Below are 15,201 nucleotides of genomic sequence, written 5' to 3'. Positions count from 1 at the left end.
GTCCAGATGACCAGGGCCAGATGACCAGGTCCAGAGGACCAGGGCCAGATGACCAGGTCCAGAGGACCAGGGCCAGATGACCAGGGCCAGATGACCAGGTCCAGATGACCAGGGCCAGATGACCAGGTCCAGAGGACCAGGGCCAGATGACCAGGTCCAGAGGACCAGGGCCAGATGACCAGGGCCAGATGACCAGGGCCAGATGACCAGGGCCAGATGACCAGGTCCAGAGGACCAGGGCCAGATGACCAGGTCCAGAGGACCAGGGCCAGAGGAACAGGGCCAGATGACCAGGGCCAGATGACAGGTCCAGATGACAGGGCCAGATGACCAGGGCCAGATGACCAGGTCCAGATGACCGGTCCAGAGGACCAGGTCCAGAGGACCAGGGCCAGATGACCAGGTCCAGATGACCAGGTCCAGATGACCGGTCCAGATGACCAGGTCCAGATGACCAGTTCCAGGTCCTCTGCTGTGTGTTGTTTAAAATCCAGACTGTCTAAAAGGTTTAAAACTTGAACATAAGAACCAGAACCAGAACCGGAGCTGTTATGGATGTGTACATTAAAATCAGCAGTTATTAGAATCTTGCTGTAAGTTGTGTGTAAAGACGTTAAAAATTCAGAAAATCCTTGAATAAAACAGGAATGAGGTTTTGGTGGTGGGTAGACTGGACCCATAAAACAGCTGGGCTGCTAAAAACACCTGAAAGAAGAATAATTATTTAACTGATTGACTTTGTTAAAATGAGCTTTGAGCCTCTTTCCTGATAAAAAATAAAAAATTAAACTTTGGAGGACAGTTCCTGAAGCGTCGGTGCCGAGCCAGGTGTCCGGTGGAAAGAGACAATCTTCTGATCTGAAATCAGGTGATTGATGATAAAAGTCTTATTTACAACAAACAGTACATTTAAAAGCCGTGTTAGAAGCTGTGGCTGAGTTTGGTGGAGTCTCGCCTGGAGGACAAACAGGACTAGGTCTACTGGTGCTGGGGACGTCTACTGGTGCTGGGGACGTCTACTGGTGCTGGGGACGTCTACTGGTGCTGGGGACTACGTCTACTGGTGCTGGGGACTAGGTCTACTGGTGCTGGGGACTAGGTCTACTGGTGCTGGGGACTACGTCTACTGGTGCTGGGGACTAGGTCTACTGGTGCTGGGGACGTCTACTGGTGCTGGGGACTACGTCTACTGGTGCTGGGGACTACGTCTACTGGTGCTGGGGACTAGGTCTACTGGTGCTGGGGACGTCTACTGGTGCTGGGGACTAGGTCTACTGGTGCTGGGAACTACGTCTACTGGTGCTGGGAACTACGTCTACTGGTGCTGGGTACTAGGTCTATTGGTGCTGGGGACGTCTACTGGTGCTGGGGACTACGTCTACTGGTGCTGGGGACTAGGTCTATTGGTGCTGGGGACGTCTACTGGTGCTGGGGACTACGTCTACTGGTGCTGGGGACTAGGTCTATTGGTGCTGGGGACGTCTACTGGTGCTGGGGACTAGGTATACTGGTGCTGGGGACTAGGTCTACTGGTGCTGGGTACTAGGTCTATTGGTGCTGGGGACGTCTACTGGTGCTGGGGACTACGTCTACTGGTGCTGGGTACTAGGTCTATTGGTGCTGGGGACGTCTACTGGTGCTGGGGACTACGTCTACTGGTGCTGGGGACTACGTCTACTGGTGCTGGGGACTAGGTCTATTGGTGCTGGGGACGTCTACTGGTGCTGGGGACTACGTCTACTGGTGCTGGGGACTAGGTCTATTGGTGCTGGGGACGTCTACTGGTGCTGGGGACTAGGTATACTGGTGCTGGGGACTAGGTCTACTGGTGCTGGGGACTAGGTCTACTGGTGCTGGGGACTACGTCTACTGGTGCTGGGGACTACGTCTACTGGTGCTGGGGACGTCTACTGGTGCTGGGGACGTCTACTGGTGCTGGGGACGTCTACTGGTGCTGGGGACTAGGTCTACTGGTGCTGGGGACTACGTCTACTGGTGCTGGGGACTAGGTCTACTGGTGCTGGGGACTAGCTCTACTGGTGCTGGGGACTACGTCTACTGGTGCTGGGGACTAGGTCTACTGGTGTTGGGGACTACGTCTACTGGTGATGGGGACTAGGTCTACTGGTGCTGGGGACTAGGTCTACTAGTGCTGGGGACGTCTACTGGTGCTGGGGACTAGGTCTACTGGTGCTGGGAACTAGGTCTGCTGGTGCTGGGGACTACGTCTACTACTGCTGGGGACTACGTCTACTGGTGCTGGGGACGTTACTGGTGCTGGGGACTAGGTCTACTGGTGCTGGGGACTAGGTCTACTGGTGCTGGGGACTAGGTCTACTGGTGCTGGGGACGTCTACTGGTGCTGGGGACTAGGTCTACTGGTGCTGGGGACTACGTCTACTGGTGCTGGGGACTACGTCTACTGGTGCTGGGGACTAGGTCTACTGGTGCTGGGGACTAGGTCTACTGGTGCTGGGGACTACGTCTACTGGTGCTGGGGACTAGGTCTACTGGTGCTGGGGACTAGGTCTACTGGTGCTGGGGACGTCTACTGGTGCTGGGTACTAGGTCTACTGGTGCTGGGAACTACGTCTACTGGTGCTGGGTACTAGGTCTACTGGTGCTGGGAACTACGTCTACTGGTGCTGGGGACTAGGTCTACTGGTGCTGGGAACTACGTCTACTGGTGCTGGGAACTACGTCTACTGGTGCTGGGGACTAGGTCTATTGGTGCTGGGGACGTCTACTGGTGCTGGGGACTACGTCTACTGGTGCTGGGGACTACGTCTACTGGTGCTGGGTACTAGGTCTATTGGTGCTGGGGACGTCTACTGGTGCTGGGGACTACGTCTACTGGTGCTGGGTACTAGGTCTATTGGTGCTGGGGACGTCTACTGGTGCTGGGGACTACGTCTATTGGTGCTGGGGACGTCTACTGGTGCTGGGGACTAGGTCTATTGGTGCTGGGGACTACGTCTACTGGTGCTGGGGACTAGGTCTATTGGTGCTGGGGACGTCTACTGGTGCTGGGGACGAGGTATACTGGTGATGGGGACTACGTCTACTGGTGCTGGGGACGTCTACTGGTGCTGGGGACTACGTCTACTGGTGCTGGGGACGTCTACTGGTGCTGGGGACTACGTCTACTGGTGCTGGGGACGTCTACTGGTGCTGGGGACGTCTACTGGTGCTGGGGACTACGTCTACTGGTGCTGGGGACTACGTCTACTGGTGCTGGGTTCTAGGTCTATTGGTGCTGGGGACGTCTACTGGTGCTGGGGACTACGTCTATTGGTGCTGGGGACGTCTACTGGTGCTGGGGACTATGTCTACTGGTGCTGGGGACTAGGTCTATTGGTGCTGGGGACTACGTCTACTGGTGCTGGGGACTAGGTCTACTGGTGCTGGGGACTAGGTCTACTGGTGCTGGGGACGTCTACTGGTGCTGGGTACTAGGTCTACTGGTGCTGGGAACTACGTCTACTGGTGCTGGGTACTAGGTCTACTGGTGCTGGGAACTACGTCTACTGGTGCTGGGGACTAGGTCTACTGGTGCTGGGAACTACGTCTACTGGTGCTGGGAACTACGTCTACTGGTGCTGGGGACTAGGTCTATTGGTGCTGGGGACGTCTACTGGTGCTGGGGACTACGTCTACTGGTGCTGGGGACTACGTCTACTGGTGCTGGGTACTAGGTCTATTGGTGCTGGGGACGTCTACTGGTGCTGGGGACTACGTCTACTGGTGCTGGGTACTAGGTCTATTGGTGCTGGGGACGTCTACTGGTGCTGGGGACTACGTCTATTGGTGCTGGGGACGTCTACTGGTGCTGGGGACTACGTCTACTGGTGCTGGGGACTAGGTCTATTGGTGCTGGGGACGTCTACTGGTGCTGGGGACTAGGTATACTGGTGATGGGGACTACGTCTACTGGTGCTGGGGACGTCTACTGGTGCTGGGGACTACGTCTACTGGTGCTGGGGACGTCTACTGGTGCTGGGGACTACGTCTACTGGTGCTGGGGACGTCTACTGGTGCTGGGGACGTCTACTGGTGCTGGGGACTACGTCTACTGGTGCTGGGGACTACGTCTACTGGTGCTGGGTACTAGGTCTATTGGTGCTGGGGACGTCTACTGGTGCTGGGGACTACGTCTACTGGTGCTGGGTACTAGGTCTATTGGTGCTGGGGACGTCTACTGGTGCTGGGGACTACGTCTATTGGTGCTGGGGACGTCTACTGGTGCTGGGGACTACGTCTACTGGTGCTGGGGACTAGGTCTATTGGTGCTGGGGACGTCTACTGGTGCTGGGGACTAGGTATACTGGTGATGGGGACTACGTCTACTGGTGCTGGGGACGTCTACTGGTGCTGGGGACTACGTCTACTGGTGCTGGGGACGTCTACTGGTGCTGGGGACTACGTCTACTGGTGCTGGGGACGTCTACTGGTGCTGGGGACGTCTACTGGTGCTGGGGACTACGTCTACTGGTGCTGGGGACGTCTACTGGTGCTGGGGACGTCTACTGGTGCTGGGGACTAGGTCTACTGGTGCTGGGGACGTCTACTGGTGCTGGGGACTAGGTCTACTGGTGCTGGGGACTACGTCTACTGGTGCTGGGGACTAGGTCTACTGGTGCTGGGGACTAGCTCTACTGGTGCTGGGGACTACGTCTACTGGTGCTGGGGACTAGGTCTACTGGTGTTGGGGACTACGTCTACTGGTGCTGGGGACTAGGTCTACTGGTGCTGGGGACTAGGTCTACTAGTGCTGGGGACGTCTACTGGTGCTGGGGACTAGGTCTGCTGGTGCTGGGGACTACGTCTACTGGTGCTGGGGACTACGTCTACTGGTGCTGGGAACTAGGTCTGCTGGTGCTGGGGACTACGTCTACTGGTGCTGGGGACTACGTCTACTGGTGCTGGGGACGTCTACTGGTGCTGGGGACTACGTCTACTGGTGCTGGGGACTAGGTCTACTGGTGCTGGGGACTACGTCTACTGGTGCTGGGGACTAGGTCTACTGGTGCTGGGGACGTCTACTGGTGCTGGGGACTAGGTCTACTGGTGCTGGGGACTACGTCTACTGGTGCTGGGGACTACGTCTACTGGTGCTGGGGACTAGGTCTACTGGTGCTGGGGACTACGTCTACTGGTGCTGGGGACTACGTCTACTGGTGCTGGGGACTAGGTCTACTGGTGCTGGGGACTAGGTCTACTGGTGCTGGGGACGTCTACTGGTGCTGGGGACTACGTCTACTGGTGCTGGGGACTAGGTCTACTGGTGCTGGGGACGTCTACTGGTGCTGGGGACTAGGTCTACTGGTGCTGGGGACTAGGTCTACTGGTGCTGGGGACTAGGTCTACTGGTGCTGGGGACGTCTACTGGTGCTGGGGACTACGTCTACTGGTGCTGGGGACTACGTCTACTGGTGCTGGGGACTAGGTCTACTGGTGCTGGGGACTACGTCTACTGGTGCTGGGGACTAGGTCTACTGGTGCTGGGGACGTCTACTGGTGCTGGGGACTAGGTCTACTGGTGCTGGGGACGTCTACTGGTGCTGGGGACTACGTCTACTGGTGCTGGGGACTAGGTCTACTGGTGCTGGGGACTAGGTCTACTGGTGCTGGGGACTACGTCTACTGGTGCTGTGGACTAGGTCTACTGGTGCTGGGGACTAGGTCTACTGGTGCTGGGGACTACGTCTACTGGTGCTGGGGACTAGGTCTACTGGTGCTGGGGACTAGGTCTACTGGTGCTGGGGACTACGTCTACTGGTGCTGGGGACTAGGTCTACTGGTGCTGGGGACTAGGTCTACTGGTGCTGGGGACTACGTCTACTGGTGCTGGGGACTAGGTCTACTGGTGCTGGGGACTAGGTCTACTGGTGCTGGGGACTACGTCTACTGGTGCTGGGGACGTCTACTGGTGCTGGGGACTAGGTCTACTGGTGCTGGGGACTAGGTCTACTGGTGCTGGGGACGTCTACTGGTGCTGGGGACTAGGTCTACTGGTGCTGGGGACTACGTCTACTGGTGCTGGGGACTAGGTCTACTGGTGCTGGGGACTAGGTCTACTGGTGCTGGGGACGTCTACTGGTGCTGGGGACTACGTCTACTGGTGCTGGGGATGTCTACTGGTGCTGGGGACTAGGTCTACTGGTGCTGGGGACTAGGTCTACTGGTGCTGGGGACGTCTACTGGTGCTGGGGACTAGGTCTACTGGTGCTGGGGACTCCGTCTACTGGTGCTGGGGACTACGTCTACTGGTGCTGGGGACTAGGTCTACTGGTGCTGGGGACTAGGTCTACTGGTGCTGGGGACTACGTCTACTGGTGCTGGGGACTTGGTCTACTGGTGCTGGGGACTAGGTCTACTGGTGCTGGGGACTAGGTCTACTGGTGCTGGGGACTAGGTCTACTGGTGCTGGGGACTACGTCTACTGGTGCTGGGGACTAGGTCTACTGGTGCTGGGGACTACGTCTACTGGTGCTGGGGACTAGGTCTACTGGTGCTGGGGACTAGGTCTACTGGTGCTGGGGACTAGGTCTACTGGTGCTGGGGACGTCTACTGGTGCTGGGGACTAGGTCTACTGGTGCTGGGGACGTCTACTGGTGCTGGGGACTACGTCTACTGGTGCTGGGGACTAGGTCTACTGGTGCTGGGGACGTCTACTGGTGCTGGGGACTACGTCTACTGGTGCTGGGGACGTCTACTGGTGCTGGGGACGTCTACTGGTGCTGGGGACTAGGTCTACTGGTGCTGGGGACTCCGTCTACTGGTGCTGGGGACTACGTCTACTGGTGCTGGGGACTAGGTCTACTGGTGCTGGGGACTAGGTCTACTGGTGCTGGGGACTACGTCTACTGGTGCTGGGGACTTGGTCTACTGGTGCTGGGGACTAGGTCTACTGGTGCTGGGGACTAGGTCTACTGGTGCTGGGGACTACGTCTACTGGTGCTGGGGACTACGTCTACTGGTGATGGGGACTAGGTCTACTGGTGCTGGGGACTAGGTCTACTGGTGCTGGGGACTACGTCTACTGGTGCTGGGGACTAGGTCTACTGGTGCTGGGGACTACGTCTACTGGTGCTGGGGACTAGGTCTACTGGTGCTGGGGACTAGGTCTACTGGTGCTGGGGACTACGTCTACTGGTGCTGGGGACTACGTCTACTGGTGCTGGGGACTACGTCTACTGGTGCTGGGGACTTGGTCTACTGGTGCTGGGGACTAGGTCTACTGGTGCTGGGGACTAGGTCTACTGGTGCTGGGGATTACGTCTACTGGTGCTGGGGACTAGGTCTACTGGTGCTGGGGACTAGGTCTACTGGTGCTGGGGACTAGGTCTACTGGTGCTGGGGACTACGTCTACTGGTGCTGGGGACTACGACTACTGGTGCTGGGGACTACATCTACTGGTGCTGGGGACTCCGTCTACTGGTGCTGGGGACTCCGTCTACCGGTGCTGGGGACTCCGTCTACCGGTGCTGGGGACTACGTCTACTGGTGCTGGGGACTAGGTCTACTGGTGCTGGGGACTACGTCTACTGGTGCTGGAGACTACGTCTACTGGTGCTGGGGACTACGTCTACTGGTGCTGGGGACGTCTACTGGTGCTGGGGACTAGGTCTACTGGTGCTGGGGACTAGGTCTACTGGTGCTGGGGACGTCTACTGGTGCTGGGGACTAGGTCTACTGGTGCTGGGGACGTCTACTGGTGCTGGGGACTACGTCTACTGGTGCTGGGGACTAGGTCTACTGGTGCTGGGGACGTCTACTGGTGCTGGGGACTACGTCTACTGGTGCTGGGGACTACGTCTACTGGTGCTGGGGACGTCTACTGGTGCTGGGGACTAGGTCTACTGGTGCTGGGGACTAGGTCTACTGGTGCTGGGGACGTCTACTGGTGCTGGGGACTAGGTCTACTGGTGCTGGGGACTCCGTCTACTCGTGCTGGGGACTACGTCTACTGGTGCTGGGGACTAGGTCTACTGGTGCTGGGGACTATGTCTACTGGTGATGGGGACTAGGTCTACTGGTGCTGGGGACTAGGTCTACTGGTGCTGGGGACGTCGACTGGTGCTGGGGACTAGGTCTACTGGTGCTGGGGACGTCTACTGGTGCTGGGGACGTCGACTGGTGCTGGGGACTAGGTCTACTGGTGCTGGGGACTAGGTCTACTGGTGATGGGGACTAGGTCTACTGGTGCTGGGGACTAGGTCTACTGGTGCTGGGGACGTCGACTGGTGCTGGGGACTAGGTCGACTGGTGCTGGGGACTACGTCTACTGGTGCTGGGGACTAGGTCTACTGGTGCTGGGGACTAGGTCTACTGGTGCTGGGGACGTCTACTGGTGCTGGGGACTACGTCTACTGGTGCTGGGGACGTCGACTGGTGCTGGGGACTAGGTCTACTGGTGCTGGGGACTAGGTCTACTGGTGCTGGGGACTAGGTCTACTGGTGCTGGGGACTACGTCTACTGGTGCTGGGGACTTGGTCTACTGGTGATGGGGACTAGGTCTACTGGTGCTGGGGACTAGGTCTACTGGTGCTGGGGACTACGTCTACTGGTGTTGGGGACTAGGTCTACTGGTGCTGGGGACTACGTCTACTGGTGCTGGGGACTAGGTCTACTGGTGCTGGGGACTAGGTCTACTGGTGCTGGGGACTACGTCTACTGGTGCTGGGGACTACGTCTACTGGTGCTGGGGACTAGGTCTACTGGTGCTGGGGACTACGTCTACTGGTGCTGGGGACGTCTACTGGTGCTGGGGACTAGGTCTACTGGTGCTGGGGACTAGGTCTACTGGTGCTGGGGACGTCTACTGGTGCTGGGGACTAGGTCTACTGGTGCTGGGGACGTCTACTGGTGCTGGGGACTACGTCTACTGGTGCTGGGGACTAGGTCTACTGGTGCTGGGGACTAGGTCTACTGGTGCTGGGGACGTCTACTGGTGCTGGGGACGTCTACTGGTGCTGGGGACTAGGTCTACTGGTGCTGGGGACTAGGTCTACTGGTGCTGGGGACGTCTACTGGTGCTGGGGACTAGGTCTACTGGTGCTGGGGACTCCGTCTACTGGTGCTGGGGACTACGTCTACTGGTGCTGGGGACTAGGTCTACTGGTGCTGGGGACTATGTCTACTGGTGCTGGGGACTAGGTCTACTGGTGCTGGGGACGTCTACTGGTGCTGGGGACTAGGTCTACTGGTGCTGGGGACGTCTACTGGTGCTGGGGACTACGTCTACTGGTGCTGGGGACTACGTCTACTGGTGCTGGGGACTAGGTCTACTGGTGCTGGGGACTGGGTCTACTGGTGCTGGGGACGTCTACTGGTGCTGGGGACTAGGTCTACTGGTGCTGGGGACTACGTCTACTGGTGCTGGGGACTAGGTCTACTGGTGCTGGGGACTAGGTCTACTGGTGCTGGGGACGTCTACTGGTGCTGGGGACGTCTACTGGTGATGGGGACTACGTCTACTGGTGATGGGGACTAGGTCTACTGGTGCTGGGGACTAGGTCTACTGGTGCTGGGGACTAGGTCTACTGGTGCTGGGGACGTCTACTGGTGCTGGGGACTAGGTCTACTGGTGCTGGGGACGTCTACTGGTGCTGGGGACTACGTCTACTGGTGCTGGGGACTAGGTCTACTGGTGCTGGGGACTAGGTCTACTGGTGCTGGGGACTCCGTCTACTGGTGCTGGGGACTTGGTCTACTGGTGCTGGGGACTAGGTCTACTGGTGCTGGGGACTAGGTCTACTGGTGCTGGGGACTACGTCTACTGGTGCTGGGGACTAGGTCTACTGGTGCTGGGGACTACGTCTACTGGTGATGGGGACTAGGTCTACTGGTGCTGGGGACTAGGTCTACTGGTGCTGGGGACTACGTCTACTGGTGCTGGGGACTACGTCTACTGGTGCTGGGGACTTGGTCTACTGGTGCTGGGGACTACGTCTACTGGTGCTGGGGACTAGGTCTACTGGTGCTGGGGACTACGTCTACTGGTGCTGGGGACTAGGTCTACTGGTGCTGGGGACTACGTCTACTGGTGCTGGGGACTAGGTCTACTGGTGCTGGGGGCTAGGTCTACTGGTGCTGGGGACTACGTCTACTGGTGCTGGGGACTACGTCTACTGGTGCTGGGGACTAGGTCTACTGGTGCTGGGGACTAGGTCTACTGGTGCTGGGGACTACGTCTACTGGTGCTGGGGATGTCTACTGGTGCTGGGGACTACGTCTACTGGTGCTGGGGACGTCTACTGGTGCTGGGGACTAGGTCTACTGGTGCTGGGGACTAGGTCTACTGGTGCTGGGGACGTCTACTGGTGCTGGGGACTAGGTCTACTGGTGCTGGGGACTCCGTCTACTGGTGCTGGGGACTATGTCTACTGGTGATGGGGACTAGGTCTACTGGTGCTGGGGACTAGGTCTACTGGTGCTGGGGACGTCGACTGGTGCTGGGGACTAGGTCGACTGGTGCTGGGGACTACGTCTACTGGTGCTGGGGACTAGGTCTACTGGTGCTGGGGACTAGGTCTACTGGTGCTGGGGACGTCTACTGGTGCTGGGGACTAGGTCTACTGGTGCTGGGGACGTCGACTGGTGCTGGGGACTAGGTCTACTGGTGCTGGGGACTAGGTCTACTGGTGCTGGGGACTTGGTCTACTGGTGATGGGGACTAGGTCTACTGGTGCTGGGGACTAGGTCTACTGGTGCTGGGGACTACGTCTACTGGTGCTGGGGACTAGGTCTACTGGTGCTGGGGACTAGGTCTACTGGTGCTGGGGACTACGTCTACTGGTGCTGGGGACTACGTCTACTGGTGCTGGGGACTAGGTCTACTGGTGCTGGGGACTACGTCTACTGGTGCTGGGGACGTCTACTGGTGCTGGGGACTAGGTCTACTGGTGCTGGGGACTAGGTCTACTGGTGCTGGGGACTAGGTCTACTGGTGCTGGGGACGTCTACTGGTGCTGGGGACTAGGTCTACTGGTGCTGGGGACGTCTACTGATGCTGGGGACTACGTCTACTGGTGCTGGGGACTACGTCTACTGGTGCTGGGGACTACGTCTACTGGTGATGGGGACTAGGTCTACTGGTGCTGGGGACTAGGTCTACTGGTGCTGGGGACTACGTCTACTGGTGCTGGGGACTACGTCGACTGGTGCTGGGGACTACGTCTACTGGTGCTGGGGACTACGTCTACTGGTGCTGGGTACTAGGTCTACTGGTGCTGGGGACGTCGACTGGTGCTGGGGACTACGTCTACTGGTGCTGGGGACCAGGTCTACTGGTGCTGGGGAGTCGACTGGTGCTGGGGACTAGGTTTACTGGTGCTGGGGACTACGTCTACTGGTGCTGGGGACGTCTACTGGTGCTGGGGACTACGTCTACTGGTGCTGGGGACTAGGTCTACTGGTGCTGGGGACGTCGACTGGTGATGGGGACTAGGTCTACTGGTGCTGGGTACTAGGTCTACTGGTGCTGGGAACTACGTCTACTGGTGCTGGGGACTAGGTCTACTGGTGCTGGGGACGTCGACTGGTGATGGGGACTAGGTCTACTGGTGCTGGGTACTAGGTCTACTGGTGCTGGGAACTACGTCTACTGGTGCTGGGTACTAGGTCTACTGGTGCTGGGAACTACGTCTACTGGTGCTGGGAACTACGTCTACTGGTGCTGGGTACTAGGTCTATTGGTGCTGGGGACTAGGTCTACTGGTGCTGGGGACTACGTCTACTGGTGCTGGGGACTACGTCTACTGGTGCTGGGTACTAGGTCTATTGGTGCTGGGGACGTCTACTGGTGCTGGGGACTACGTCTACTGGTGCTGGGGACTAGGTCTATTGGTGCTGGGGACGTCTACTGGTGCTGGGGACTACGTCTACTGGTGCTGGGGACTAGGTCTACTGGTGCTGGGGACGTCTACTGGTGCTGGGGACTACGTCTACTGGTGCTGGGGACGTCTACTGGTGCTGGGGACTAGGTCTACTGGTGCTGGGGACGTCTACTGGTGCTGGGGACTACGTCTACTGGTGCTGGGGACTAGGTCTACTGGTGCTGGGGACGTCTACTGGTGCTGGGGACTACGTCTACTGGTGCTGGGGACTAGGTCTACTGGTGCTGGGGACTAGCTCTACTGGTGCTGGGGACTACGTCTACTGGTGCTGGGGACTAGCTCTACTGGTGCTGGGGACGTCTACTGGTGCTGGGGACTACGTCTACTGGTGCTGGGGACTAGGTCTACTGGTGCTGGGGACTAGGTATACTGGTGCTGGGGACTACGTCTACTGGTGCTGGGGACGTCTACTGGTGCTGGGGACTACGTCTACTGGTGCTGGGGACTAGGTCTACTGGTGCTGGGGACTAGCTCTACTGGTGCTGGGGACTACGTCTACTGGTGCTGGGGACTAGGTCTACTGGTGTTCGGGACTACGTCTACTGGTGCTGGGGACTAGGTCTACTGGTGCTGGGGACTAGGTCTACTGGTGCTGGGGACTAGGTCTGCTGGTGCTGGGGACTAGGTCTACTGGTGCTGGGGACTAGGTCTACTGGTGCTGGGGACTACGTCTAATGGTGCTGGGGACTAGGTCTACTGGTGCTGGGGACTAGGTCTACTGGTGCTGGGGACTAGGTCTACTGGTGCTGGGGACTACGTCTACTGGTGCTGGGGACTAGGTCTACTGGTGCTGGGGACTACGTCTACTGGTGCTGGGGACTACGTCTACTGGTGCTGGGGACTAGGTCTACTGGTGCTGGGGACTACGTCTACTGGTGCTGGGGACTAGGTCTACTGGTGCTGGGGACTAGGTCTACTGGTGCTGGGGACTAGGTCTACTGGTGCTGGGGACTACGTCTACTGGTGCTGGGGTCTAGGTCTACTGGTGCTGGGGACTAGGTCTACTGGTGCTGGGGACTAGGTCTACTGGTGCTGGGGACTACGTCTACTGGTGCTGGGGACTAGGTCTACTGGTGCTGGGGACTAGGTCTACTGGTGCTGGGGACTAGGTCTACTGGTGCTGGGGACTAGGTCTACTGGTGCTGGGGACTACGTCTACTGGTGCTGGGGACTAGGTCTACTGGTGCTGGGGACTACGTCTACTGGTGCTGGGGACTAGGTCTACTGGTGCTGGGGACTAGGTCTACTGGTGCTGGGGACTAGGTCTACTGGTGCTGGGGACTAGGTCTACTGGTGCTGGGGACTACGTCTACTGGTGCTGGGGACTAGGTCTACTGGTGCTGGGGACTACGTCTACTGGTGCTGGGGACTACGTCTACTGGTGCTGGGGACTAGGTCTACTGGTGCTGGGGACTAGGTCTACTGGTGCTGGGGACTAGGTCTACTGGTGCTGGGGACTAGGTCTACTGGTGCTGGGGACTACGTCTACTGGTGCTGGGGACTAGGTCTACTGGTGCTGGGGACTACGTCTACTGGTGCTGGGGACTAGGTCTACTGGTGCTGGGGACTACGTCTACTGGTGCTGGGGACTAGGTCTACTGGAATGGGATGGGATGAACTGGAGGGTTTAACTGGGGACGTGTTGTGGTTGTTAGCTTGTGGAACGAGGAGCCACTGCATTGGCGGTTGGAGCGATCTCTAACTGTTTCTTATTCTGGTTCTACGAGTTTCCACCTGAATCTGAGAGACTTGGACAAATAAACTCCTTCATGTCACCTCTGCAGGGAGTTGGACTCAACCATGGAGCGCCGTCTGGAGGAGATGGAGGGACGGCTGAAGGAGCACGTGGACCGGCGCCTCGATGCTCTGGAGCAGAAGCTGGAGCAGGTCCTGCTCACTCTCAGCCAGGGATCTGCCGGCACCCAGCCAAGCGTTGGAGCAGATCTGCACCTCGCCAGCAGCAGCCCGAGCGACTGATGCAGCATCTAACCCGGAGGCACCGTCGTACGCTGACTGTTCTCCATCTGCAGCTTCTAGAACGGTTTCTGCTCAACTTTCATGTCTTTTGTCAAAAAGAGCAAGTGATGGAGCGTTGAGGTCCTGAAGGCATCACAAGACGTCTTCCTAACACCAGCAGAGTGCTGCTTTTCTTCCTGTCAGACCTTCCTCACCATGATGATGATGATGATGATGATGATGATGATATGTTCTTCCTCTCTGTAATGTAACGGCGTTAACAGGAGACGTCACCAACCTCCCACTAAAACCTCCGGAAGGTTTAAAACGATCAGCATTTGTTTTAATCGCTTTTACGGGAATAAACTGTGGTGATGTCAGCTGATAATAAAAACCTTTTTCACTAGCAAGGTTTATACTGGTTTATACTGGAGGAGGAGGGGGTCTGACTGGGAGAGGAGGTCTGACTGGGAGAGGAGGTCTGACTGGGAGGTCTGACTGGGAGAGGAGGTCTGACTGGGAGGTCTGACTGGGAGAGGAGGTCTGACTGGGAGGTCTGACTGGGAGAGGAGGTCTGACTGAATCTAGAACTTTCCGTGGGGCTGAACCACAGCTTGCAGGTGACTTAATGATTGTGCTGTTGGCATGTGAACAGGAGATGGAATGAAGACATGAGACGGTGAAGAAAACCTAATGGAATGGAAACCTGACTTCCAGAACCGTCCGGCGACACATGACATTTATCAGCACGGATCCCAGCTGCGACACGTTACCTGTCGTCTGCAGGTGTGCTTCCATCATGAGTTCCTTTAAATGACACGATGAGTGGTGGTGGAGGTGTGGACCCAATGTTTAATCCTAAAGACTGGACACAGGAAGCCAACACAAGCACGAGCAATGGACCGGGGACAGAAGTCAAGGTCGCTGAACCGACATGGACAAGACGAGACGCAGGTGGAGGGAAGGAACTCAGACCTGACATGATGGGAACTAAACAGGAAAAACCAGGAACTAAAGAGACCACGAAACATCACATCATGACAGTACCCCCCCTCAGGGACCGGCCATCGGACGGCCCACAGGCCAGAGACCAGATACAGGTGTGAGGAGGGGCCTGGAGCCGGGACCAGGGACCAACAGATTCCAGGAGGCCAAGGCGGCAGGTGACTTCGTTCTGGGAAAAACAACCCGGAGGCAGAGACGGGGGGCAGGCGTGGTTCTGGAGGTCAGACGGGGGGCAGGCGTGGCTCCGGAGGTCAGACGGGGGGCAGGCGTGGCTCCGGAGGTCAGACGGGGGGCAGGCGTGGTTCCGGAGGTCAGACGAGGGGCAGGCGTGGTTCCG

The 15,201-nt window shown here is 58.1% G+C and overlaps 1 protein-coding gene across 1 annotated transcript in view; it reads left to right on the top strand.

The window, feature by feature from the left end:
* cUnh10orf88 (chromosome Un C10orf88 homolog) overlaps window positions 1-14,235 on the top strand; it is a 67,576-nt gene extending 53,341 nt beyond the window's left edge. Inside the window, exon 10 of the mRNA XM_079260978.1 lies at window positions 13,688-14,235. Coding sequence (XP_079117104.1) covers window positions 13,688-13,880 — 193 coding nt within the window. The 3' untranslated portion in view covers window positions 13,881-14,235. The remainder of the gene's footprint in view (window positions 1-13,687) is intronic.
* The last annotated feature ends 966 nt before the right edge of the window (window positions 14,236-15,201 follow it).

Source organism: Telmatherina bonti, assembly GCF_933228915.1.
Source record: "Telmatherina bonti genome assembly, chromosome: 21".
NCBI lineage: Eukaryota > Metazoa > Chordata > Actinopteri > Atheriniformes > Telmatherinidae > Telmatherina > Telmatherina bonti.
The sequence above is the reverse complement of the archived record's forward strand: the minus strand, read 5'-3'. Positions and strand labels throughout refer to the sequence as shown.